General features: G+C 49.7%; 3 protein-coding genes across 10 annotated transcripts; 2 read left to right on the top strand and 1 right to left on the bottom strand.

Moving 5' to 3' along the window:
• Positions 1-35: 35 nt before the first annotated feature.
• Positions 36-3,883, top strand: PREB (prolactin regulatory element binding). Of its 2 annotated transcripts, XM_025454387.3 has the most exons (9): positions 36-418; positions 1,022-1,214; positions 1,403-1,623; positions 1,808-1,888; positions 1,988-2,112; positions 2,298-2,471; positions 2,615-2,687; positions 2,869-3,028; positions 3,196-3,883. In XM_025454387.3, the coding sequence occupies exons 1-9, from the start codon at positions 284-286 to the stop codon at positions 3,288-3,290; spliced, it is 1,257 nt and encodes a 418-aa protein (XP_025310172.1). In that variant the 5' UTR covers positions 36-283; the 3' UTR covers positions 3,291-3,883. The 2 variants fall into 2 exon arrangements, with proteins under 2 accessions (XP_025310172.1, XP_025310173.1); XM_025454388.3 differs by lacking the exon at positions 2,869-3,028 and having other exon boundaries at positions 39-418; positions 3,196-3,249.
• Positions 3,840-14,626, bottom strand: ABHD1 (abhydrolase domain containing 1). 5 transcript variants are annotated; one of them, XM_025454382.2, is made up of 10 exons: positions 14,501-14,626; positions 12,162-12,329; positions 6,273-6,433; positions 5,548-5,730; positions 5,304-5,349; positions 5,016-5,128; positions 4,717-4,890; positions 4,508-4,556; positions 4,245-4,410; positions 3,840-4,118 (listed from the first exon to the last, which is right to left on the bottom strand). In XM_025454382.2, the coding sequence occupies exons 2-10, from the start codon at positions 12,234-12,236 to the stop codon at positions 3,907-3,909; spliced, it is 1,179 nt and encodes a 392-aa protein (XP_025310167.1). In that variant the 5' UTR covers positions 12,237-12,329; positions 14,501-14,626; the 3' UTR covers positions 3,840-3,906. The 5 variants fall into 5 exon arrangements, with proteins under 5 accessions (XP_025310167.1, XP_025310168.1, XP_025310169.1 ...); XM_025454383.3 differs by lacking the exon at positions 14,501-14,626 and adding an exon at positions 13,429-13,551; XM_025454384.3 differs by lacking the exon at positions 14,501-14,626 and adding an exon at positions 13,124-13,314.
• CGREF1 (cell growth regulator with EF-hand domain 1) lies at positions 13,284-26,666 on the top strand. 3 transcript variants are annotated; one of them, XM_035700276.2, is made up of 7 exons: positions 13,560-13,680; positions 14,447-14,623; positions 24,152-24,248; positions 25,313-25,378; positions 25,457-25,527; positions 25,671-25,795; positions 26,011-26,666. In XM_035700276.2, exons 3-7 carry the CDS (start codon positions 24,169-24,171, stop codon positions 26,452-26,454), a joined length of 786 nt encoding a protein of 261 aa, XP_035556169.1. In that variant the 5' UTR covers positions 13,560-13,680; positions 14,447-14,623; positions 24,152-24,168; the 3' UTR covers positions 26,455-26,666. The 3 variants fall into 3 exon arrangements, with proteins under 3 accessions (XP_025310176.2, XP_035556169.1, XP_035556170.1); XM_035700277.2 differs by lacking the exon at positions 13,560-13,680 and adding an exon at positions 13,980-14,098; XM_025454391.3 differs by lacking the exon at positions 14,447-14,623 and having other exon boundaries at positions 13,284-13,680.
• Positions 26,667-26,751: the final 85 nt, after the last annotated feature.

Below are 26,751 nucleotides of genomic sequence, written 5' to 3'. Positions count from 1 at the left end.
CGGCCCTGCGCCTGCGCACGGAGAGCGCGGGCTAGGCGCGCGTGCGCACTGCGCGACAGCCCGAACTGGCTGGTTGGGGGGGCGGAGAGACTGATCCCCGAGTGTCGTTTTGGCAAGTCTCTGGGTTGGAGTTTTGGCAACTCCGAGGGGTGTGGGAGAGGAGCTGGGGATCCTCCTGGCGGCCACCGGACCAGGTTAAATAGCGGCCGGGACAGTGGTCGAAAGCCGGGCGCGGCATGTCCCTGGTGCCGCGGTGCTTAGAGTGAAGCGCGTGGCGATCAGGATGGGCCGGCGCCGGGCGCCAGAGCTGTACCGGGCCCCGTTCCCGTTGTACGCGCTTCAGGTCGACCCCAGCACGGGGCTGCTCATTGCTGCAGGAGGAGGAGGCGCTGCCAAGACGGGCATAAAGAATGGCGTGGTGAGAGCTCAGGGTCACGGGGGCCGGGTCACGCCATGGGCGATGGTGGTAGGTGGTCTCGGGGATGGCCGCGCCTCGAGCTTCAGACCTTGCCCCTCCCGGGTGGGAAGCCCGGGATTTTCCGGCGCCTAGCGCGAATTTCAGCTGAGAACTTACCAGGAACTCCAAAGTTAGACTAAAAACAGTACACAGCGCCGCTTAAGCAGGAACTTAGGGTTCACCTGAACCTCAGGAGCAGCTCCAGGGGCCATCTCCTGATCTTTTCTGGGGAGGCCGCAAAGACTTGTCCCGCTGCTCTCCAGCAGCGGCAAGAGTGCTGCCTTTTGCCTTTAGGCTAGGTTTCCTCACTCCTCTGAGGGTCACTCTGTTATTTTGTAAACTGGAGGTATTAATCCCCACCCTGCCTGCTGTACAAATTTGTGCGGTTTGAAAGAAAAAAAGGGAAAGCAGCAAGCAGGCTGGAAAAAAAACTTTTTAAAGTAGAAAGTGCGGTAACCAAAGGGGTAGGGCGTTAGACTATAGGATGTAAGCTCGCCCTTGGCAAACTTGAGGTGCTCTCCGGGCAGCCCTGAACTTTGTTCATCCTGGTTCCCTCTTCCACAGCACTTTCTACAGCTAGAGCAGATTAATGGGCGCCTTAGTGCCTCCTTGCTACACTCCCATGACACAGAGACACGGGCTACCATGAACTTGGCTCTGGCTGGTAACATCCTTGCTGCAGGGCAGGATGCCCACTGTCAGCTCCTGCGCTTCCAGACCCACCAGCAGAAGGGCAAAACCAAGGTAGAGAAGGCAGGTGAGAAGCTCCCTCATTAGCTTTGGGGAAAGGATTGAATGCATAAGGTCATTTACTTTGGTTTCTAAAAAAGTGGGGCTGGAAGTGGGTTATGGTAGCAGGCAAGAAGCTGGATGTTCACTACTAGGGAAGGGGTCGGTACTACTTACTATAGGAGCCTGGAACCTGGCAGGCTCTTTTTATTGCAGGTTCCAAGGAGCAGGGGCCTCGACAGAGGAAGGGGGCAGCCCCAGTAGAGAAGAAGCCTGGAGCTGAAACCCACCAGGAGGGGATAGAGCTGAGCGTAGAGAATTTGAAAGCCGTGCAGACAGACTTCAGCCCTGATCCGTTTCAGAAAGTTGTATGCTTCAACCACGATAACACACTGCTTGCCACTGGAGGGACAGATGGCTACGTTCGTATCTGGAAGGTGTGGTTTCGGGGATTAGGGAATCAGTGGTTGGTACCAGCAAGGCCAGAATTGTGAGAAACTAAACATGGGTTCTGGGAAACAATGTGAGCAAAGCCTGCACTGAGTGGCAGAAAAAAGGAGGGGTAGGGGATGCTTGCACTCTTACCAGATACCTGGGGTAACCATGATGGTTTGGCTGCAGGTACCCAGCCTAGAGAAAGTTCTGGAGTTCAGAGCCCACGAAGGAGAGATTGAGGACCTGGCTTTGGGGCCTGATGGCAAGGTGAGGAAGTGAGAAGGTGGAGAAAGTAGGGGATTATGCTGCTTGTCCCATAAGTGGATCCCCTAACTGTCCATCCTTGGAATCTTGATTCCTGACTAGTTGGTAACTGTGGGCTGGGACCTTAAGGCCTCCGTGTGGCAGAAGGATCAGCTGGTGACACAGCTGCACTGGCAAGAGAATGGACCCACCTTTTCTAACACGCCTTACCGCTACCAGGCCTGCAGGTGTGAGACCCCAGAGGGTAGCTAAAAGAGGCACAGCCTAGATGTGGTGGGGGAGTGGAAAAAGACTGGGGGGAAGCTGGGAAGGATTGTAGCCTTGGTGGCTTGGCAGGGGATAGGAGGGCACAAACCTCTGGGAAGGGCTGGGCTGGCCCTGGGAACTGAACAGCTTCTCCCCCGGCCCCCAGGTTTGGGCACGTTCCAGACCAACCTACCAGGCTGCGACTCTTCACGGTACAGATTCCCCACAAGCGTCTGCGCCAGCCCCCACCCTGCTACCTCACAGCCTGGGATGGCTCCACCTTCTTGCCCCTTCGCACCAAGTCCTGTGGTCATGAAGTCATCTCCTGCCTTAGTGTCAGGTGTGAGACAGTGGTGGCTTGACCGGTTGCGGGGTGCCTGGGGGAGCTCGGGAAGGTGTCTGGTCTGAGGCTCTGAAGACCACTCTTCGTGAATGTTGCCGCACAGGCCTCCAGAACAGTGAACACTTTATTGTTTGTTGCAGTGAATCAGGCACCTTCCTAGGCCTGGGCACAGTCACCGGCTCTGTTGCCATCTACATAGCTTTCTCTCTCCAGGTAATGGGTAGAGGTGGTCATGGCCCTGAGGGCTCTTTGGGGTGGGGACTGTAGGCCTGCTTCAATCTAAGCAGGAAGGAGACCCAACTCATAGAGGGAAAGCCATCTGAGGATAGGGAGCATGTTTTCCAGAAGGAATGTTTCCAGCTGGGCCTTCCCTCATTAGTTCTTCTGTCTCCAGTGCCTCTACTATGTGAGGGAAGCTCATGGCATTGTCGTGACGGATGTGGCCTTTCTACCTGAGAAGGGTCGTGGTCCCGAACTCCTTGGGTTCCATGAAACTGCCCTGTTCTCTGTAGCTGTGGATAGTCGTTGCCAGTTGCATCTGCTGCCCTCACGGAGTGAGTCTTTGGAGTGGGGGGGTACCACCCTACCTCTAGCTGCAGCAAAACTTGCTCCTGGAGAATGGGCTGCTTGTTTGCAGCCATCTGCCCCCTTCTTGAGTAGTCCTGTTCTTAGGGTTGTGAAGCCCCTTTACTTACTGACTTCTTTCCTTACCCTCCTGCAGGGAGTGTTCCTGTGTGGTTGCTGCTCCTGCTCTGTGTCGGGCTTATTGTTATGACCATCCTGCTGCTTCAGAGTGTCTTTCCAGGTTTTCTTTAGCCTTTCTGCTCCTAGGGAATGAGGAGCCTGGACACTGCCACCTTCTAGACCAGAGTGGAGGTCTGGACCCCATTGCTTACTCCACCTGGGTCCCCAGTTGGGGTTGCTTCTGATGATACCGATGGGCACTGCCTGCCCTGCCCACTGAAAACTTGGCTATGGCCCTGTGTGACTCTGAATCCTGGGAACCATTCATTCTTCATCCATGGATTGACCCAGGACAGTGGTGTCTGAAGCCCAGACCACACTCCCTGCATCCTTCCCTCTAACAGAGGCTCCAGAGCTTGTCCTTTCTCCAGAAACATATGAAGATGCCCAAGAACCCAGAGGTACTGCTGTCCATCACTTGTACTTTACATGAGCCCCTGGTGTTTGCTGGGGCAAGCTCTGGCCTAGGACTTGCAATCTGGGAAGGAAGGAGCAAAAGGAAGACTCAAGCAATAATCTCTGGGTCCAGCTGGTAACTCTGAACCAGCTAGGCTACATATACGAGAAGTTCCTGGATGGTCTACTCTAGCTTTGAGGAAAGGGAAAATGAACCTCAGCCCATTCTTCAGGAAAAGTTGATATTTAATAAATAAGTGAAGACGGAATTAAGACCCCATTGGTACTCCTGTTAGCTCTTGCCTCCCTCAGAGCATGAGAGATCCCTGAGTTTGAGCAGCTCCACTGGATGCTGGAAGATGGCTTTGGCATACTGATGCAAGAGACGGTTCATGTAGCAGTGTTGCCAGGGGAACAGCCCTTCCAGGAAGCCAATGTGGCCACCCCGGGCTGTGATAAGCAGTGCCACATGGGGAGAGTGTTGGGCAGCCTGTAGCGGAAGGGCTTGGGGAGAGGTTGGAGAGGAGGTCAGGAACCCTGACCTTTCCTGAGAGCCCAGGCTCTCTCCACTTGTACCTCATGGCACGTTTTCCCCAGGGCCTATAAAGCATCCAGATTCAGGGTGCTCACCATGGACTGGGGAGAAGGGGTCATCAGCTGCATTGAGACAGAGCACAGGTGTCTGGATGGCATCTACCTTGGTTCTTGGGCTTGCTGTTTGGTAGTAGGTAACACAGTCTTGGTATCCAAAGGCCACAGTTGTGTAGCGCTCATCGAACTGGCGGATTGTGCGGGCCTGCCCGTGGTAGAGAGTGGGGTAGGCTAGGATGAGGATAGGCAGTAAGAAGATCTTGAACATTTTTGGGCATGGGGTAGTGGTTAAAAGACTATACCTGTAGCACGAAGTCTACGTTCACCACCTTTTCCATCACCTTTCTATTTCTGCAAAAGAGTTCATAGAGGTTTGACTCTCCTGGACCTGACCCTGTCTTATCTCATGAGTGAGCAAACCCAGATAGAGAACTGACCTGAGCATTGGGAGAACCTGGTATGTCTGCCATCCCACCCTGTCTGCTGCCTCTTCCCACTTGCCAAACCCTACCGGTTCACAATGTGGCAGAGCTCAGTAGTGAGGCGCTGATTGAAGAGCAGTGAGTTGAGTGGGGTCTCCAGGGAGCGAGTGGTCTCAGAGGAATCCCAGCATGCAGATAGAGTCAGTGCCGCCACTAGCCCAGAAGCCTGCCCTGTTCGTGCCAGGTGATTCAGCACTAGTATCCTGAAGGATGGACCAGGGGCCATGAAAGAGGGGTTTGCATTAGTGAGTGGGGACAGAAGAGAGGGGAGAAGACATGGAGGAGAAAACAAGACTGGGCCTTCAGGTCAAGCCCAGGCAAACTTTACCCTCCAAGAGAGATGCCCACGGCCAACAGTGGAGCTCGGGGGTAGTGGTGCTTTATGTGTTTCACAACTATCTCCAGATCTTCAGTATTGCCAGCAGAAAAGGCCCTGTGGGTCTGAGGCAAACCAGATCATTGGGTAGGGAGGAGGGCCCTGGCCAGAAGGCAGAAAGATGGAAGGGTTCAAGTGATGGAAGGGACATGGAAGAAAGATAGGTAGGTAGAGCCCCAGGACCAAGGATCTGCTAAGGGAGTGGGGTGAAGGGCTATGATGAGGAAGGAGGGTACTCACCAGCAGTTCTTCCCCACGGCAGCCCCGGTTATTAAATACAACAGCTCTGTGGCACACACAGGTACATCTCAGCGAAACCCTCCCTAGAAATCCCGCTCCCTTTCTGGTAGCCTTCAGAAAGACCCCAGTCAGAAGGTGCCCTTCATAGAGTGCCTTCTCCCCACAGGTATCAGGGTCTTCATTGACCTTCCCATTACAAGTTCTCAGACACCACCCACTTCCTCTGGACTTGGCCCCTTCTTACCTATAGCCATCCCTCAGAGCTTGGTTAACTAGTTGCAAGATATAGGAGTCCTGGCTACTGCCTGTGATACCAGGAAGCAGTAATACAATGGGCTGGGTAGTAGGGTCAGGGCCCTGACTCCTGTCGTGCTGGCAAGCCCAGTCTAGCAGGAACTGGCCTCCGTCTGGGGTTTGGAGGACTTCACTGTGGTTTTGGAGAAAAGGGCACACAAAGATACTATTTAGGGACACTATGTACTTCAAAAAGTTTACCTCTCTTCCCCCACAACTCCCAGACCTTCCCACTGGCATCGTTTGAGGTTATACATTATGCAAGACATTAAGACCATAATGAAATGTGGGGCACCTGGGTGACTCAAATCGGTTAAATGTCTGCCTTTGGGTCAAGTCATGATCCCAGGGTCCTGGGATTGAGCCCCAAGCCCCAGGTCGAGCCCCAAGCCTGCTGAGCAGGGAGCCTGCTTCTCCCTCTGCCCCTTCCCGTGCTTGTGCTTTCTCTAAAGTAAGTAAATAAAAAATTAAAAGATCATAACAAAGTATAATGGACATAAAAGATTAAATATTACCTCATGGTTGAGCAATTAAATAGCCCTTTCATACAGCCACTCTCATTGTTATTCCCAAAACACCAGGATAGATGGGGCAAAAATTACCTTCAATTTAAAAGAGATACACAGGATTCCCCTGTAGTTGCAACCTCATGTTTATCCCCCAGTCCCTTCTTACCTCCAGTAAGCGACTGGAGGCTGAGGCTGCACTAAGACTCGGAAGATGGTTTGTAGCCGCCCCTCAAAACACCACAGCGTAGGGTAGAACATCTCCAGAGTGACTGGACAGTGTTGCTCCAGGAAGGCCAGAAACCAGGACCCAGTCACCAGCTGAGGCTTCTGCAACCACAACACAGTCAGCCTCACTCCCCTGGTGTTTGCACGGCCAGTGAGGCACCCGATGCCAGAGTGACCCCTCTCTGGAGGCCAGCCTCTGGTGGTAAGAAATCTAGCAAACCTTGGTCGGAATGGCCAGGTCACTTCTGTGAATGTAGTCCAGCTAGAGCCCTGAGGAACAACAGTTCGGAGTGCTACCTCCCCAGCCTGACTCTGAACAGACTCAGTAGCAGCTGACCAGTGCCAACTCCTGCTCAGCCTATCCATGCCCTAAACCCATTTTGGAAAGAGGAGATAATTGGAAAGAGCAGCTACCAGCTGACTCCCAAGTAGAAAGGGTTGGCATCCTGGTCAAAGGTTGAAGTATAGCTCCCCCATTCATTCTGTGACTTTTGCCCTGCAGTTGAATGATCCACACTGGCATTTTCCTAAGACTAGCTGTGGCCATGCTGGCTCCTGGTTTTAGCACCACGTATTGCCACATATTCTCATTCCCTATCACGCGCTCACTGCTGAAAGTCCTCTACCACAGGTCCTCATTTTCTTATTCATGGGACCCCTGTTGTTAGAGCATATTCCAAAGGAGGAATAGTCCCAATGGGAACGGATTTTTCTTTCATGCCAGCCAAAGGGAAGGTGGCAGAGATAGAATGGCAGGGACAGACACGTCAGTGGGGGGTTGGCCCTGACTTTCAGCCCCTCTGCTTGGTTCTTCTGGATGCACAAGTGAATGAGAGGGCCCAGCCACATAGGTTTATGAAAGAGGGGTATGCTGTAGAAAGCTAAAAGGCCTCAGGCTCAAGAAATAGAAATTGCATTTCTGTTGCAGGTCCTAAGGAATCTGGCTACAAGATTCCTATGTCTTCTGCAGTCTCAGTACTCAAAAAAGACTAGGTAAATTATGAACTAGAGAGGCTAAGTTGATAGTGCAACTGTTGTAAGATGTGACTCATACCCTGCTCCTTAAACCCTGGAATGATGAGGCTTGTGATTCATTGTGTGCTGTGTGCAGGTACGAGGCTTAGCCCAGCCTTATGAAATAGGATATTTTATAAATGAAGAAACTATGGCTCAGATTAAGTTGTTTGTCCAAAGTCACACAGCAAGCAAGAGGCAGAGCAGAATTCCCAATTATGCTGTTACCACCAATATTAGTAGGTAAAATTTGTTGAGGGCTCATGTTTCAAGCATTGTGCTAAGCACTTTACATGATTATATCCTGTGATTTTCTTTCTTTCTTTTCTTTTTTTTTAATATTTTATTTATTTATTCATAGAGACAGAGAGAGAGAGAGAGGCAGAGACACAGGCAGAGGGAGAAGCAGGCTCCATGCACAGAGCCTGACATGGGACTGGATCCAGGGTCTCCAGGATCACGCCCTGGGCTGCAGGTGGCGCTAAACCGCTGCGCCACCGGGGCTACCCCTGTGATTTTCTTTCACAACAGCTTTTTGACATAGATCATGAGATCCCCTGTGGGAACAGGTTTGAATATTGAATAAGTTATCAAGGTCATGAAGCTTGCCAAAGACAGCAAGAGGTGTCAAGTGGCAGAGGTGGGATTCAAACCCAGGTCTGACTGTAGCTTGTACTCTGTCACTGTACTATATTGCCAGGATTTTGAGTTGTTACCAGTTTATGGAATCCTTGATCAAACAGCTTAGCAGTGTAGAACAAATTAGGTCACAGATTAATTTCATTTTAGCTCTAGTAAGGAGTTTCTTGACTCATTCTTGAGAATTAGTAATATGCCACTGGTCTCTCTAGATGAATCCATACTAGTCTATTACCATTTTAGGCAATCCAAACTCCTCAGGACTTTCAGAATGCACTTTTCCTGCATTTTAACCATAATTTTGGAAGTCAACGAAGGGTTTGGAGTATAAAGAAGGGGCATACTTGACTTCTTTGTGGCTGGTTGCAAGCAAATGAAAATGTTTAGTTAAGGACAGCTCTGGTCTGAAATGACCAACTTTCAAAATCAGGCATAGAAGGTAAGATTTATAGGGTACTATGAGGTTTGGATCATTTGTTTCAGTAAGGCCAACTTAATGTGAATGTAGAAAGCTCTGAAAATAGAGAAAAGTCTAGGTAACATTTAAATTCCCCATAGATCTTTTTTTTAAGGGTTTGGATCAATAGGTTTTCTATTGGACTCAGTTATCTAGAACAGTCTAATGAAGGTTAAGAGATGTAGATTTTTCTGGATATGTAAATTATGTATTTTATCTAAATTTCAGAGAAAATTTCCCAAGGTCATCAAAATCAACCTCTTCAGACTTTCCCATTGTGCCGTATTTACATGGAGAGCCTAGAAATTAAAACAGGGTAGAATGACCAACAGGGTTTTCCATTAGTCCTGAGCTGGGCAGAGAACCTCCACCAGGCTTTAAGAGAAGCAAGACCCTACTAAGCCGATGGGGTGGTGGGAATTACCCAGAACCACACAGGTCCCTGGTTCCTTTATTCAGTGAAGCTAGTGAGAAACTGGGCTAGACTGCCTTCTTAGAAGAGGAAAGCCTCTCCCTGACATCTCAGGATGCCTTCCACCCAGCGCTTCCCCAAATGTTTGGTCCCACATCATAGGGACCAACAGCCCTCCGGTGCCTGAAAGGCCCAACTGGCTCCCCAACTGGGGAGCATATGGGATGCAGAGAATCTAGGCAGGCAAGAACCGACTCTCCGTTAGATGATCATAGCAAAGCAGAACCCTGCTGGAGCACGCGGCAGGGCTGGTGGTGGAATAGGGGCATCAAATTAAACCTGCTGCAGGACGCCCAATCGTGCTGCCTCCCACAAAGGGCTCGAGCAAGGACCAGTCACCAGCTGAAGTCACCAGCCCGGAGCATCCTAAACCCGCCGGCCAGAGCTCTGAACCCGCACCCACCTGGGGCACACATCTCCAGTAATAGCCCAAGTAGAGGGTGGCGCCAAGGACTAAAAGCAGAGAGAAGGGCTCTGTCCAGGTGACATTCGGAGGGCTCTGGGAGGAGCTCGGCATCCTGGGCGGCTGGGTCCCGACTCCCAAGTTCGTGACTGGCCCCAGCGCCTGGCCCCGCGGGTCACACGCCATTGGACCGTCTGTGCGGGCCTGGTCCGGGCCCCGCCCACCGCCGCGGCGGGCGTGGCGAGGGCCGCTGCCCGGACCCCGCCGGACGCAGAGCCGAGCCGAGTCACCTGCAAATGGCCACCGCGCCCGTCGCCGCCCGGGTCGCGCGCCCGCGCGCCTCCTGCTTCCGCCTCGCGGTCACCGGCGGTGCCGCCCCCTGCAAGGGCTGGCGGCCTCCCCCGCAGCCGCCATCTTGGTGGGAGGTGCCTCCGCGCCCCTCTCGAGCCCTGCCCGGCCGCGCGGCCTCGGCGGCGGCCTGCGCCGGCCCCAGCTACCCAGCCACTGGCTCACGGGACGCAGCCACACAGGGCAGCAGTCCACACAGAGTCACACACGCCGGGGCACCTGGGTGGTTCAGTGGTTGAGCGACTGCCTTCACCTTAGGTCGTGATCCCGGGGTCCTGGGATCAAGTCCTGCATCAGGCTGCCCGAAGGGAGCCTGCTTCTCCATGTCCCTGCCTCTCTGTCTCTCATTAGTAAATAAATAAAATCTTCTTAAAAATCAACACAGGTTAGAGTCACTCACACAGTGTCATCCTGCCCTGTTCCATATCATCCCTGTCAAGTACAACATGTGTACTCATCACCCACTTTGTACCAGGCACTTGGGATACCCGGGGGATGCTGTTCCCTGTCATCACTGGAATGTGGAAACAAATATGTAATCGAATAGAGAGCAGTGGTTCTCAAACTCGGTTGAAGATTAGAATCATCTGGAGTTTTAAAAACTCCCAGGGCCCAGGCCTCACACACACCCCCCCACCATAGTTGGTCTGGCAGAGAAGCCTAGGTGTCAATAAAACAGTTCTCTGGAAGATCCCAACATATAGTCAGGGTCGAATCCCTGCCATAGGGCATGGGGCTAGGTAAGGGAAGTACAGCTGCAGTGGGAGCACTGAGGAGGGTGCCCAAATTCCCTGGGTCAGAGAAAGTGTACCCAGATGTTAGATGATGATACATTTAAGGTGAAATAAAAAAAGGAGTAGAAGTTTCCCAGGCCATGGAGAGGTAGGGAGAGAATAGTTCCAGGAGCAGAAACGGCATAAGCAAAAGCCTGGATATAAGAGGCTTTTTTTTTTTTTTTTAAGATTTTACTTATGTATTCATGAGAGCACATACACAGAGGCAGAGACACAGGCAGAGGGAGAAGCAGGCTCCATGCAGGAGCCCGATGTGGGTCTCGATCCCAGGATCCCAGGATCACAACCTGAGCCGAAGGCAGACGCTCAACTGCTGAGCCACCCAGGCATCCCTATAAGAGGCTTCTTAAAGGAACCAAAAGAAATCTGTTGTGTCTGGAGCATATGAGATGGTCAAGAATCAGGCTGTGAGCAGCTACATAAAGGAAGTTAGAATTTAAACTAGGAGTGGAGGAAAGCCACCAAAGCGTTTTAAGAAAGAGTGGGCAACGTGGCCAGAATTGTATTTCAGAAGAATCATTCAGGCAGTATGGAGAATGGATTGGAGGAGGATGAGAATGGAAACAGGCCAGTTAGGCCTTTAAGAGAACTTTGGTATGGCAGACGCTGCCTAGACTAGAGGAAGTTCTAAAGAGGAGTGAAGATCTTTAAGATCGGAGGCAAGATTGATAGGACTTGGTGGTAGGTTGGATGTCAGAGGAGAAGGAGAAGTCGTGAAGGCCTCCCAGGTTTCTGACTATATGACTCAGGGATGCATGGCAGTGCCAGTTCCTGGGATAAGGGAACTGGGGAAGAGGAAGGTTTGAGGAGGAGGAGGATATGTTCTGACTTAGCTGCATAGAGGTTAGCGTGCTAGTAGGTGTCCTAATTTGTCTTCTTAGATTATGTATTTGTCTATTTGACATCCATTAATCACGGGGCCAAACTAACGGCCAAAGTTGACATCTCATTTGCAGTCCAGAGGCCATACTCTGAGCCGCTCCTTTATCTAATTCTCACTCAACAAACCAGTATTTCCCCTGTCCTAAATCAACCCAGGTCAGGTATCAGATAACTAGGAACAGTCCCTATGTCCCAAAGTCTGCCTGAATGACTCAAACTAGCCAATCCTAAACTGTCTACCTTGCCTTGACTTAGCTTTTGCACTTAATAAAGGTTGTGGCCTATGCCTTTCCTCCTTGTTCCTTTCTTTTTTTGCAATGATTTTATGTATTTATTCATGAGAGACACAGTGGGAGAGGCAGAGACATAGGCAGAGGGAGAAGCAGGCTCCCTTTGGGGACCCCAAAGTGAGACATGATCCCAGGACCCAGGATCATGCCTTGAGCCAAAGGCAGACACTCAACCACTAAGCCACCAAGGTGCTGCCCACCCCTACCCCCTTGTTCCTTTCTGCCCACTACCTTGGGCTTCCCCCTGTCATCCTATGTAGTGAGCTGTGTCTCTTATTTCTAGGGGAACTGTAACATTAAAATTTTCTTTCAATGGTATTGGCCTCTCCATGTCATCACTCAGTCACCTTTATAAATATAAATCTAGGCACAAATTAGAGGATGTCAATTCCTTAAGTGGTCTGGAGCTTGGAGATTGGAATTTGAGATTTCGTAGTCACCAGCATTTAAATGATATATTAGTTTGCAGTACTGCCATAACCAAGTACTACGTGCTGGCTGTCTTAAACAACAGAAGTTTTATTGTCTTACATTTCTGGAGGCTGGAAGTCCAGAGTTGAGAAAGATCGGTTCCTTTTGACAGCTGTGAGGAAGCATCTGTTCCATGCCTCTTCTCTAGCTTCCGTAGCTTATGGGCAATCTTTGGCATTCCTTGGCATGTAGAAGCTTCATTCCAATCTCTGCCTGCATCTTCGCATGCTGTGTGTGTGTACGGACACCAGTCATACCGGAGTGGAGTGGACCAACATGGCCTCATTTTCACTAATTATACCTGCAACAACCCTATTTCCACATCAAGTCACATTCTGAGGTATTGGGGATTAGGATGGCAACATATAATTTTTGAGGGGTTCAATCCCAACCATAACAGATAGTGATGGAAGGAACTCTGACACATAACAAAAATGAAGAAGAAATGCCAAGAGAAAGAATGGTGTTGCCGAAACCAGTAGAAACCATAATTCCAAAAGACAGAATCCAGCAGTGTCTACCATAGGAAGGAAGACAGGGTGACCTTGATGAAAGTCTGTTTGTTGTGATAGATGCTGATGGGAAGGAGCTGATGGAGAGGGAGAAGTTGAAGATTCTGGAGAGATAAGTTATTCCTTTAAAGAGCTAAGACCTTGGGCCAGTGGGTGAGGATGTAGTCTGAAGCATCCATAACAAAAAACATTACATTGTAACAAAAGTAGATGAGCTCCATTTTGACAGCAAAGCTACCCTCTGTGCTAGCAAAGGATCCCCACCATCTCCCTTAAGATGATCCTTTCCCCAGCCCCCTTCCCAACCGTGCCTCATAGGGAGCCACTTCTCAGTGCCGCCCGCGGTCAGAGCCACACACAAGGACACCTTCCCTGGAAGCCGGCAGTCACCACTGTGCCTTGAGCATCACAGACGACTCAGGAAGAGGTCCACCAGATACCCTGACACGTGTGCCACTCGTTATCCTCTCCTGTCACACACCCGGACAGTCATTCACACACTGGCCATACCCTCTCAAGGCCATCTTGTCGCTCTGGATACAGGGTCCCATACGCCTACTGTCACAAGTGCCTCACAGGACAGCCACAGCCACCCCAGTCACCATCACAGTGAGTTAGCCTTGTCTTGTCCTGCACATCTGGGGGCCCGCAGGCAGCGGCACCGGCAGCGTCACCACCGCTGGACATGCTTCTCATACACACCAGCGTCACCATCTGCCCGCCGGTCTCTGTGCCTATGTCTGTGTCTGTCTCTCCCCGAGACACACACACACACACACACACACACACACACACACACACGCACGCACGCTCACCCCCGCGCCGGGACCGGGACCGCGGGGAGGACGGCCGCCGGGGCTGCGGAAGGCGGCGGCCCTGCCCGCGCCCGCTGGCGCTGCGGACTCTGCCCGGGCCAGGGCGGCGGCCGGCCGGAGGGCGACGTGGAGCGGCCACGTGGAGCGGCCCGCGGGGGGGAGGACCCGGCGGCGGCGGCGGGCCGAGGCGCGGCCAGCGCACAGCCTCAGCCGCCGCGAAGCCAGACCCCAGCCCTCGCCGCGCCGCCGCAGGTGGGTCCGCGCTCCGCCCCGGGGCGGCCGGGCACCGGGCTGGGCGGGCGGCGGGCCGGGGACGCGCGGGTCTCGGGGCGGGACGGCGGGGCGGGGGCGCCCTCCCGGCCCCCGGGCCCCCGGGCTGCGGAGGCAGGCCCTCTGCGTGCCCCCCTGCGGCGGGAGGAGGTTCCCCTGGAGACCAGGTAGAGGGAGGGGCCGGAGAGAATCCTGAGCTCCCAGGTGTGGTGAGGGGGGCTCACAATTGCCCACCCGCCTTTCCCTCCAGTGGCTCCTTTGTCGCTCTGACATCCTGGGAGGGAGGTTGGGGGCCGGCAGGAGTTTCATCCTCATTTGGCAGATGAAGAAAAGGGGGGCTGGGAGGGGCCCCAGGTTATCGCCCAGCTGGAAGTGGCAGGGTGGAGACCAGCTCTCAGGGGTGGGAACTTTTTGGCTGTAGAAGCTCTCTTTTCCTTTTTTTTTGGGGGGGGGTGGGGGGGAGATGGTGTCTTGGGAGCCAGAGGGGGCCACCAGAGGGATAGGATTTGGTTCAAAATAATTTTTGGACAGTTAGACTCAGCCAGAAATGGAGTGGATGCCCTATGAGGTGCTAGACTCCTGGCCTGGAGAGTTAAGCAAGCCGGAATGGCCATTGATGCTGTGGAAGAAAGTTTTGCACTGGACAGGAAACTACCCAAGATCAAAGGCCTCTGCTGCATCCTAGATTCTCTGGAAATACTCAAATGCCCGTCATTCAACCTGCATGATCCCATTGCATCTTCCCCAGGCCCTTACAAGACAGATACTGTTACCCCAGGCCCAGAGAGAGTGAGACACCCACCCGGATCACACTTTCAGGACTGGGAGGCAGGATTTAATCAGAGGTCTCATGCCAGGAGGGCCCTCTTCCCATGTGCTGGTGCACTGGCTTGAAGCAATCCAAGGCCTGAGAGTCACTGCAAATGTGAGTGTATGAATGTGAGTGTGTTGTGAAGGATGTGAATAACTATGAATTACATCATAACTGTTAACTATGACTTGTGGCTTTCAGGTGGTCTGAGGATAAATTACATTTGTGGGCATTACAGTTATAGGAGATGATTAGGAAGTGGTTCATAATGGCTTTATTTCTGCTGCTTACAAAAACTTTTGTAAATGCTGAGAAATGTCTTAAGGGTGAACAAATCACATTACACCAACCTCATTACACATTACTCGAGGTGCCTTTAAGCTTGACTTTTTTTAAACAGTAGAGGTGGATCGCCTGTACCAAAAAGGACAGTTAGAAGCATAACTTAAGAGAATATTATTTAGATGGCATTAATAGTCCACATACAGTTATTTAAGCTTGTGACATGAACTGTAACCAGAGTGCTCAGGTTGTCAGGAGGGCCCAGGGTATTCCAGGTAGAGGGTAAATCAGCTTGGGCAAGAGCCCTGAAAAGTGAAAGTCAGAAGTATGTTGGGAGACTCCAGTAACCCTTCTGTTTGAAGCCAAGTGTTAATGTAATGGAGCCCCGGAAGATGAATATAAAATGGTAACTTCATAGCTGATTATACAAGGCCTTGAATGCCCAGCTGAGGACTCTGGATTGTAATAGAAATTGGGAGCCATTGAAGATTTTGTGGCAGTGGCATTCTAGCTAAGGAAGATTAATGTGGGGACGGAGAGTTTTTTTTTTTTTTTAAGATTTATTTATTTGAGAAAGAGAGAGAGAGAGCAAAGGGAGGAGCAGAGGGAAAAGGAGAGAGAGAATCTCAAACAGTCTTCATGCTCAGGACACGGGGCTCAATCTCACCACCCCAAGATCATGACCTGATCCAAAACCAAGAGCCAGATGCTTAACCAACTGAGCTACCCAGGCACCCCTGAAGGGTTCCTTGAATGGAGAAGCTACCAGAGGCAAGGACAAGAAAGATGCTACTACATTAATTTGTGCAAGAGGGAATTCATTATGTATTTACTATCCATTGTAATTGTGTGAGGTGAGTTCTGTTATTATCTCATTGTGTGGATAAAGTAACTGAAGTTCAATGAGGATAATTAACTTACCCAATTAACAGCCTGTGGTGGGGCTGGTCCCAAAGCTCTGTTCTCTGTCCACTATACATACTTTATAGTTGTATACATGTGATGGATGCGTAGGACCAAGAGGAGAATAATGGTAATTCATGTAGGCAGGGTTCAGGATCAGATACATGCTTTCAGGGCCTTGGGCAAGAACAAGATTAAGAATTTCAAGATGGTGGAGTCCTTGGGTGGCTCAGCGGTTCAGCGCTGCCTTCGGCCCAGGGTATGATTCTGGAGTCCCGGGATCAAGTCCCACGTTGGGCTCCCTGCATGGAGCCTGCTTTTCTCTCTGCATGTGTCTCTGCCTCTCTCTCTCTCTCTCTCTCTCTCTCTCCCTCTGTGTCTCTCATGAATAAATAAATAAAATCTTTAAAAAAAAAAAGAATTTCGGGATGCCTGGGTGGCTCAGTGGTTGAGCATCTGCCTTTGACCCAGGGCGTGATCCTGGGGTCCTAGGATCGAGTCCCACATCGGGCTCCCTGCAGGGAGCCTGCTTCTCCTCTCTCTGCCTGTGTCTCTGCCTGTCTCTCATGAATAAATAAATAAAATATTAAAAAAAAAGAATTTCAAGATGATGGGGTGCTTGGCTGGCTCAGTCAGTAGAACATGAGACTCTCAATGTCAGGGTCATGAGTTCAAGCCCCACACTGTGCGTGGAGCCTACTTAATTAAGAAAAAAAGGAGAAAGAATTTCAAGATGGTGACAGCAGAGCATTACACTAAGCCAAGAACCCCTCTGAGAGGTGGGCTCCATGTGACTACTGCCCAGTCACACACAGTTCTGATTACTAAGACAACAACCATCTTAAAACTTAGTGGCTGGAAACAATAACATGGATTTGTTCATGAGCGTGCAGTCTTGAAATTCTTTCTCCTTCCAGACTTCTTCCATGGTGGCTCAGGGCTCCAGAGGTGCATATCGGCCTGTGGGGAGATAAGAGAGAAGCAGAGCCAGGTATAAGCTATGTCACCTTTTATGACATACGCCTGGAAGTCGTGTAGCTGTATTTCAGCTATTCATTAGAAGTGAGTGGCTAAGTCCAGATCGCATACATGGAAAGGCAAATTGGACTTGGTCCTTTGTGGAAAGAAGTGTCAACCAATTTGTAGACCTGTTTTGCAAACCAGCACATTTGGCCTAATGAGTGGATTAGTGGGATCTGAGGGGTGCTTCCCCTTTATGCCTGAATTGCTACTACCAGAGAGTCCTCTTTTAAAAGGCACCTGCTAGTGCATGATCACACATGAAGCCCAGATAATAGGTTTTGGCAGCTCTGAGGGATTTAAATTACTCCAGTCCCTCCAGCAGGCGCAGGTCCTGGCAGTGAACAGATGGGGTGGCAGTGCAGAAAACAATCTGAGGGTATCCAGTGGGGAGACCAGGAGGGTGGGTATGTGTGAAGCCACTGCAGAGGAATCCAGGAAAATTTCCAGAGGGAAAAAAGGCATTATTGGATGACCAGGCACTGTGCAGAATGTGTAGGATGTGTAAAATCGAACCCCACACCCCATGAGAGATGCTCTCGTCTGCCTTAGGTTGCAGATGGAGAACCTGAAGCACAGAAGTCCCACAGCTACTGCGTTTCAGAGCTGGAGTTTGGATTCAGGTGGCCTGGGGCTTCGGGCCTGGACCTACCCTTCACCTTTGGGCTGTGCCACCTCATCCTTAGGAAGTCTGTGTTTCTCTTTCTCCCAATCATTATCTAACATTTGTATCTTTCCTTTGTTTTATGTTTGCAAGCTTTAAGGAACTACAAGGATAAGTAATTCTACTTTGTTTTATCATCTCACTTATAAGATAGTTCCTCACACATAGTAGGTGCTTGATAGTATTATCTTCATTCTACAAACTTACATCTATACTTGCCTTCCCTATGGATGCTCACCTTCTGGTCTTTGTCAACATAGGTCTTTGACATCTGGTGCTGCCATGCTACCCCCTGTGGCATCAGTCCCAGGGTCTGTTCTTTCTGGCGTTCTCCGTCTGGCCTCTTCTGGCCAGCTGGCCCTCTCAGCAATTATATGCCTCTTCTTCCACCTTAGAGTCTAAAACCCTCAGCTGAACCCTGCCACCACCACCCCCGAAAACCCCAGCAGCACCCTGGACGTAAAGAACCAGCGCCCTCTGACCCATGAACCCATACCCTCCTTCAGCCATTACTTCCTTTTTTTTTTTTTTTTTTATTATTTTATGATAGTCACAGAGAGAGAGAGAAAGAGACAGAGACACAGGCAGAGGGAGAAGCAGGCTCCATGCACCGGGAGCCCGATGCGGGACTCGATCCCAGGCCTCCAGGATCGCGCCCTGGGCCAAAGGCAGGCGCCAAACCGCTGCGCCACCCAGGGATCCCCCAGTCATTACTTCCTGAACACTCAAGCCCCCTGTGGGCAAGACCTTCTTCCTAATCCTCCTGGTTTAGGCACAGATGTCTGCAGCCTTGCAGCCTTGCAGCCTTTACACTCAGTCAGTCCCCCGTAGGAAATCTCTCTCGAGATTTCTGTCTTTGACCCCTTGTTGGGGTAGGCTGCAGTGAGCTCCCCGCTGTGGAGAGAACCCGAGTAGTTTTGAAACCTACTTGCATTCCTCCAGTCCTTTATCCCACCTGTCCTGTTATACTTATGGTGTCTTTCATAATACAGAAGTTTAAAGCTTTTTTAAAATTACTTTTAAAGATTTTATTTATTTGACAGAGAGAGAAAGAGAGAGCACAAGCAGGGGGAGAGACAGAGGGAGAAAGAGAAGCAGCCTCCCTGCTGAGCAGGAAGCCTGACATGGGGCTCAATCCCAGGCCCCTGAGATCATGACTTGAGCCGAAGGCTGACACCTAACTGAGCTATCCAGGCACCCCTAAAACCTATCTAACCTTTGAATAGATATATTCAAATCTATTTTTTGCAATATTTATCATTTTTTTAAAAGTATTGATTTGAAAAAGAGAGAGAGCAGGGAGGGGCAGAGGGAAAGAAAAAGAAGCAGACTCCCTGATGAATGCAGAGCCTGACATAGGGGGTGGGATTGGTGTGGGAGACCGATTCCAGACCCCGAGACTGTGACCTGGTAGAAACCAAGAGCCCAACTGACTGAGCCACCCAGGTGTTCTGCAAGACTTATTTCTAATTGCTCCCTCATACAATGTGATTTGCTTAGCCATTGCCTAAATGTTAGACATTCAGGTTATGTTTCTTTGACTAATACGTATAACATGGTTATAAGTATCTTTATAATTTTTTTCCCATTTGAGCTCCTCCCTATGTAATCCTCAGGTTGGTATTGTTGGGTCAGAGTTTCATGGCAATCGGTGCACAGGCTGCTTTCTAGAAACGTTTCGAGTTTGTAGTCCCTCAAACAATATAGGTTAATCCTCACTGATTCAATTTCTTTAATGGTTATAGGACTATTAAGATTTGCTATTTCTTTCTCCATCAGTCTTGCTATTAGGTTTTTCTAAGAAATTAGCTCTAACCTCTAAGATCTAATTTCTGCTATTTCTGTAGTTATATCCCCATGCTCATTGTTAATGTTGTTTACTTGTGCCTTTTCTCTCTGTTCTTAATGCAAGTTGTCAGAGGCTTGTCTATTTATCAGTATTTTTTTGTTGTTGTTTTATTTATTTATTTGAGAGAGCACAATCAGCAGGGAAGGGTAGAGGGAAAAGCAGACTCCCTGTTGAGCAGGAAGCCTGATGTGGGACTCGATCCCAGGACCCTGGGATCGTTACCTGAACCAAAGGCAGACGCTTAACTGACTGAGCCACCCAGGCACCCCTATTTTATTAGTCCTTTTTATTTTTTATTTTTTAAAGATTTATTTATTTATTTATTTATTTATTTATTTATTTATTTATTTATTATATATAGAAAGAGGCAGAGACACAGGCAGAGACACAGGCAGAGGCAGAGGGAGAGGCAGACTCCATGCCAGGAGCCCGACGCGGGACTAGATCCTGGGACTCCAGGATCGCACCCTGGGCCAAAGGCAGGCGCTAAACCACTGAGCCACCCAGGGATCCCCTATTAGTCCTTTTTAAAGCAACACCAGTCTCTAGCTTTATTGTTCTTCTCTATCACATTCTTAATTTCTGCCATCTTTTATTTTTCATTTCTTTAAGCTTATTCTATTTTACTAGCTTATTGAATTGGAAACTTAACTCGTGAACTTTTACCTAATATATGCTTTTAACAACCCACTTTCCCTCTGATACCGCTCTGGCTACCTATCTTGTTTCTTTTCTTTCTATTTTTATTTTTTACTTGTTTATTTGAGAGAGAGAGAAGGAGAGAGAGAGAGAGAGAACATGAGTAGGAGAGACAGGCAGAGGGAGAAACAGGCTCCCCACTGAGCAGAGAGGCTGATGCGGGGCTCAATCCCAGGACCCTGAGATCATGACCTGAGCCAAAGACAGATGTTTAACCAACTGAGCCACCCAGGGGCACCTACCTGTCTTATTTTCATGTATATTTTCCCAGTATTTTTCCCAGTATATTTTCCCAGTATCCAATTCTAAGTATTTAACAGTTTCCATTATGATTTTCTTCTGTAATCCACATGTAAGTGTGCCTTTTAAATTTCCATATATGTGAGATTTTTTGAGATCATTTTTGTTATTGGCTTCTAATGTAATTATATGTTAGTCATATAATATGGTGTGAGACAGATTCTCTGATATGCACTGAGCCATATGCTCTGGCCTACTACTTGCCAGTTTTTATAAATATTCCACATGCATTAAGAAGAACATGTATTTGCTAAGAGATTGAAGCAGTAGTCTCCCATTTGCTCATTAGCTCAGGCATATTAAATATTTTATTCAACCCTCTACATTCTTACTAATTTTTAGTCTGCTTATCTTTCAAATACTGAATGAGGTATGATAAATTCTCCTCCCATGATGGCAGATTCGACTTTTCTCCTTGTAGTTCTGCTGGTTTTTTTTTTTTAAGATTCTATTTTTTAGAGCAGCTTTAGGTTCACAACAAAATTAAGAAGGAGGTACAGATATTTCCTATATCTCTTTTGCACACTCTACCCCCATACACACCTCCCCCATTATCAACATCCCAGATCAGCGTACATTCATTATGACTGGATGACTGGATGAACCCACACTGACACATCATCACTCAAAGTCCATAGTTTATGACATGGTTCATTCTTATACATTCTGTGGGTTTAGACAAATGTATAATCCATCATTATAGTATCATAGAGAGTAGTTTCACTGCCCTAAAATCTTCTATGCTCCACCTCTTCATCTTTTTCACCTCAACCCTTAGCAACCACCAACATTTTGACTGTCTCCATAGTTTTGCCTTTTTAAGAATGTCATATAGTTAGGATCATACAGTGTATTGCCTTTTCAGATTGGCTTCTTTCACTTAGTAATAGTCACTTAAATTCTTCCAGGTCTTTTTGTGGCTTGATAGCTCATTTCTTTTTAGCACTAATATTCCATTGTCTGGATATACCACAGTTTATTTCTCCATCCACCTATTGAAGTACATCTTGGTTGCTTTCAAATTTTAGCAATTATGAAGAAAGCTGCTATAAACATCTATGTGAAGGTTTTTGTGTGGACATAATTCTTCAGCCCCTTTCAGTATATATGAAGGGGTGCAATTGGTGGATTTGCTAGACTGTATGGTAAGAATATGTTTAGTTTTATACGAAACTGCCTAAAAGTCTTCCAAAGTGGTTGTGCCATTTTGCATTCCCATCAGCAATGAATGAGAGTTCCTGCTGCTTCACATCCTCGCCAGCATTTGGTATTGTCAGTGTCCTGGATTTTGGACATGCTAATAGGTGTGTAGTGTTATGTCAGTTTTTATTTTAGATGTTTCGAGGCTATGTTATTAGACATATACAAGTTCAGAACTATGATATCCTCCCAGGGGATTAAATTTTTATGAATTTTAACTGACATTCTTTTATCTATAATAATGCCTTTCACATTAAAATCTAGTCTAAAAAAATCTAGTCTAATGTCAATAAAACCCTACTAGCTTTCTTTTGTCTATTATTGCTTTTTTTTTTAATTGCTTTATATATACTTCTACCATCCATTTGCTTTCAACCTGTGTCTATACTTTGTAGGTTCATTTCCTAAAAATTGCATATAACTACTTTTTTTTAAAAGATTTTATTTATGTATTCATAGAGAAGAGACACACAGAGAGAGAGAGAGGCAGAGACACAGGCAGAGGGAGAAGCAGGCTCCATGCAGGGAGCCCGACGTGGGACTTGATCCCAGGTCTCCAGGATCACGCCCTGGGCTGAAGGCAGCGCTAAACTGCTGAGCCACCCGGGCTGCCCTCTCCACCCAGCTTTGAAGTCAAAATAGGCAAGGTTTATGCTGCCCTTCTTTGTGGCACATTTACTTTTTTGTTCACCCTTATGATTGAGTCGGGCTGTTTGAATTCCAACTTTATGTAGGGAATCTCCTATTAGTCTCCTCACCCTGGGTGGGTCCAGGGCTTATCTCGGGGCTCCTGTATTGCACTAGGCATTCAGATTGATAATGCAGATTCACCTGGGGTTTGGTTTGACAGACACTCTTAAGGCAAAAGCTGACCTCAATCTCATTGCCTCCTCAGAATTACCGTACTCATAATTTCTTACTTTCTTACCAACTCAATGCATTTGAAAAGGTACTTTCTATTTTTATCCAGCTTCGCAATTACTTTCATTGGGATGTTTACCATCATACTCCATGTCTGGAGGTTTGGATATTTTTCTAAACGACCCTTTCACTGAGATGTGTCCACTGCAGTGGGACCTTGGAGGGCTCCCAGTTGGTGATACAGAGATCTCAGTTCCAATTCCTTCCCTTAGACAGGACTAATACTTGTCTTTTCTCTTGGATGCGACAACCGAAGCTCAAGGATCTATATTGCCAACCAGGGTTTGTGAACACCTTTAGAGGAACTGTGGCTTCAGCACCCATTTGGCCATTGGGGATTATGGACACCAATAAACTGTGTAGACTCATGATATCTGTAGAGGCCATGTATGCAGAGAAAACTAAAGGCTGTTTCTATGCCTCTTGGTAGCTTCACCTTCTTGTGGACTTCCATGTTTCATTGCTTCTTCCTCAAGGTGATTCCACTTGCACAGCTACAGCTAGGCTCCCACATGTATCTTCCATGGGCCAGGTGCTCCCCAGCTCCACCTCACCTCTCTGAGGCAGTTGATTGCCATCCTTGCGGTCCTTCTGCAACTTGTTACAGTCATGGAGCTCTTTGAGAATCTGGTAAAAGCTACAGACATGTCCCCAGGAGAATTCCGTGCCAGCCAGAATGTCGAGGACCATGACAGGGGTTCCTGATCCTCTGCCTAGACCATCAAGCACCTGGTGATTTGTCTTCCTAGAGATGGGGATGGGGTCTCAGGCTTCAGCTGTGGTGGGTGTGTGCTTCCTTAGGAGATCATATGATGTGCACATCCACCTGGACCTCATCAGTGAGCTTCATGCTCTGTGCTTCTGATAGATCCTTTCTCTCTTTGTTTTCATATAACCAAGTGCTTGTGTTGCCAATGGGCCTACACAGTGTAGGTCTAAAGGGAAGCTTTTGTTTTTTCCTTTCTACTGGGATTTCCTAACTGCATTCAGTGAACAGGTCCTAGGGCCACCATTGGTTTGACTCTGATTTGTTTCAATCCTTACCTGAGTTTAGACCTGTGCAAGGAGTCCAAACCTCCGGACTCCTGAGAGGCTCAGAGGTTGAGTGTCTGCCTTTGGCTCAGGGTGTGATCCTGGAGTTCTGGGATTGAGTCCCACATCAGGCTCCCTGTGAGGAGGCTGCTTCTCCCTCTCCCTCTCCCTATGTCTCTGCCTCTCTCTATGTGTCTCTCATGAATAAATAAATAAAATCTTTAAAAAAAAAAGGAGTCTGAACCTTTATGGATTTTTTCTTAGGTGAGTTTTGATAAATACAAGCTAACAATCTGCCTCTGTGTCCGTCTTGGTCTTTTGGCAACTCTGCATTTCTGATTTGGCCTTTTTCTTAACGTCTTTGAGCTAGTTTCCATCTACAAAATGAGGGACTAGACTGGAGTAGATGTACTTAAACCGCACTTCTAGGAGCACCTCAGGGGCTGGTGGGGGTGATGGTAGGGGGATGGGTGTGGGGAATGGGTGGGGCACCTCAGTGGGGGAGCGAAGGGGGGAGAGACCTCTGCCTGCGGAGCCATTTCCACCACAGCAGGTCTGCTTGATCAGCTTTACTCCAGTGGGTGTGGAGTAAGATTTGTTTTGGACAAATTCCACAGGAGATCTCTGAGGTCTGTGTGTGCCTCCTCCCTGAGCAGGAGTCCTGACACCTGGGCTGTAGGTGGAGGCAGGGAGAGAAGGCACCTCTGACCCACTGATTCCCCCACTCTGTGGCAGATATTCCTTCCCCTTGACTCCCTAACTCTGTTCCTAGTTCCAGTTCCAGCAAGGATGCTGTTACCTTTGCCAGTGAGAATGTTAGTGCTGCTGCTGCCCCTGAGCCAGGCCGCTCCCAAGGATGGAACCGTGAGGTAACGGGCTTCAGAGGGAAGGGCCACAGGCTGGGATGCGGGGAGTCCCTGGAGAATCTGGGCCCCTCTGGGAGGCAGGAGGCTGAGTGTATGCTCCCTGAGCTCTGTATCTGCCCCCCTGCCCCCAGCTGCTGCCACCCCTGCCTGTGCCTGTAAGAGCACTCATTGCAGAGTGGGCACCCACCCAGCGTGTGTTTGCTGGGATTGATTCATCTGGGATTCGGCACTCAGTTCCAATGGGGTGTGAAGCCTGGGAAGAAGCTGCACTCCTCTTCTCAACACCTCATGTGGGAATGCCAGAGCCTTCGAGATCATTGGCATATCAATCCTATTTTGTGTGAACATCCCTCTCAAGGTGTTGGGTGTAAAGACCACATAGTAGGTTGGCTGGGTGGAGTGGAGGGACAGATAAAGGAACAGCAGCAAGGCTGGTGGCTGTGACAAAGGCTGATGCTATGGCTCCTGCCAGCAAACTGGCCTCACGGGTCTGGACTGGCCTCACGGGTCTGGACTGATTTGGGCAAAGAGGCAGCCCATCCAGAACTGAGAGCAAATCTCGGGCTTCAAGGACTGAGAAAGAGAGCCCAAGCAGATCGAAACTCCAAAACCAACATCTATGTCCTCACCTTGTGTCATGGGGCAAATCTGGTCTGTGGAAAACCGGGCGGTATCTTTGGGCTGAGCCAGAGACCTACCTGCCCTGGGGCCCCGGCCCTGACATAGAAGGTTGACCACAATCCACATTGTCTGGCCACCCACTCACTGTTTTCTCGGGTTTCCAACTTGTTTCTACTAAGTGTGGCCTCATTTGGCCTCTGTCTAACCAGATGCTTTATTTGGGTTTTCCCTTAACATCTAAGTTAGGAATCTATAAAAACAGTCTGAGGGAGTAGGTTCTGCTTCTGAGACCAGAAGGGCCTCCTCCCCACAAGGTTTTTGGAAATGTGAGAGAACAACACCCTTTGGGTCTGGGGAACGCTGCCAGGAGCCTGAGGGTGGAAGGCTGGTAGGCTGGATCCTCCGGGAGGCTCTTTGCCAGGCTGGCGCTTCTCTCCCTCCTCCAGGCTGGACCCCGGAGTGCAGCAGCAGCCGCTGCCCAACCCCTTCCAGCCAGGCCAGGAGCAGCTTCGGTGAGTGGGCTGGCCTGGGGGGTAGGCCAGGGTCTTCAGACCAGCCTCTCTGGGGCTTACTTTCCACGTTTCCGCTAGGCTTCTGCGGAACTACCTCCAGGGACTGGAGAAGATGGAGAAGGAGCCAGAACACATGACCCGGGAGCAGGGTGAGGGGCTGGGCCCTGGGGCCAGAGGGCAGGGGGTGGGGGTGCCTGGGGCAGCAGAGCCAGGACTGACCCCAGGCTCTCATGTGCCCTTGCCTCTTCCACCTGTTCCCGAGGCCTCTTCTGATCCGGCTTCTCCTCCTTAGTTCTCCTCTACCTCTTTGCCCTCCACGACTATGACCAGAGTGGACAGTTGGATGGCCTGGAGCTGTTGTCCATGCTGACCGAAGCTCTGGCACCTGGAGCTGCTGATTTTCCGATCGCAAACCCGGTAAGCCCTGGGGGCTGGGGTGCCCCTTCTCCCATGAAGGAGACTCCACTTCTTGGGGCTTCAGTCTTTTTCATTGTGACTCTTTCGGTGAATGCACTATAAAAGAAGTGCTCTAAGCCTACTTGGCAGGGCTGTGGAGACATGTGGGGAGGGTCAGGGCTCCTGGGAACATCTCTGTTCACTGCAGACTCCACAGCAACCATGTGCTTCCACAGGTGATCCTGGTAGTGGACGAGGTGCTTGAGATGCAGGACCTGAATGGGGACGGACTAATGACCCCTGCAGAGCTCATCAACTTCCCAGGAGAGGCCCCTCGGCACATGGAGCCCAGAGAGCCCCTGGAGCCACAAGATGTTGGGAGGCAGTCCCTGTTAGCTAAAAGCCCATCAAGGCAAGAGCTGCAGGAAGCCCTGGATCCCAGAGAAGATGGGGGAGGGGTGGAGGCCAAAAGGGAGTCCTCGGAGCCTGTACAGGAGGCTGGAGGACAGGCGGAGGCTGAAAGAGAAGCCCCAGGTCCCGGAGCAGAGGCTGGAGGACAGGTAGAGGCCAGGGACCTTGGAAAGGAAGCAGAGGAGCTTCCAGGGGAAACACTGGAGTCTAGGAACACCCCAAATGAGGTTGAAGGTCACGTTATTCAGCTGGAGAATGATGAGATATGAACCTTGACAACAGAGATTTGCACCCCTAGAAGTCTCAGTACCAGAACACAAGCCCCAAAGAGTGGGGTGGGAATGTTGGGACGAGGACCACCTCTTTGTCCGCTTCCTGGCCCCAATAGTAGGGGCAGGTCTTTCTGTGCAGCTCAGGTAGACCCTAAGTTGAGGGGGCAGCTTTAGGGCCCAGACAACCAATAAAGAACCGAATGAACTCATCTGCTTGGGCCATCTACTCACTGGTCTGGCCTGCCTGGCCTCAGGGATACAGGGGTTTGGAGGCTGGATAGGCCTCATAGAGGG

This window comes from Canis lupus, chromosome 17, assembly GCF_003254725.2.
Source record: "Canis lupus dingo isolate Sandy chromosome 17, ASM325472v2, whole genome shotgun sequence".
Lineage (NCBI taxonomy): Eukaryota > Metazoa > Chordata > Mammalia > Carnivora > Canidae > Canis > Canis lupus.
The sequence above is the reverse complement of the archived record's forward strand: the minus strand, read 5'-3'. Positions and strand labels throughout refer to the sequence as shown.

Bases quoted from the DNA above. Each gene is read 5' to 3' on its own strand.
- PREB (XM_025454387.3), top strand. From the start codon at position 284: ATGGGCCGGCGCCGGGCGCCAGAGCTGTACCGGGCCCCGTTCCCGTTG. The intron at 1,624-1,807 runs GTGTGGTTTCGG...GTTTGGCTGCAG, and splicing joins GCTACGTTCGTATCTGGAAG to GTACCCAGCCTAGAGAAAGT. The intron at 1,889-1,987 runs GTGAGGAAGTGA...ATTCCTGACTAG, and splicing joins CTTTGGGGCCTGATGGCAAG to TTGGTAACTGTGGGCTGGGA.
- ABHD1 (XM_025454381.3), bottom strand. From the start codon at position 9,502: ATGGCGTGTGACCCGCGGGGCCAGGCGCTGGGGCCAGTCACGAACTTG. The intron at 5,731-6,272 runs GTAAGAAGGGAC...CCAAAACCACAG, and splicing joins CCTCCAGTCGCTTACTGGAG to TGAAGTCCTCCAAACCCCAG. The intron at 4,411-4,507 runs GTATAGTCTTTT...TACCACGGGCAG, and splicing joins ACGTAGACTTCGTGCTACAG to GCCCGCACAATCCGCCAGTT.
- CGREF1 (XM_025454391.3), top strand. From the start codon at position 13,299: ATGCTTCTCATACACACCAGCGTCACCATCTGCCCGCCGGTCTCTGTG. The intron at 13,681-24,151 runs GTGGGTCCGCGC...CTCTGTTCCTAG, and splicing joins CCCTCGCCGCGCCGCCGCAG to TTCCAGTTCCAGCAAGGATG. The intron at 25,796-26,010 runs GTAAGCCCTGGG...GTGCTTCCACAG, and splicing joins ATTTTCCGATCGCAAACCCG to GTGATCCTGGTAGTGGACGA.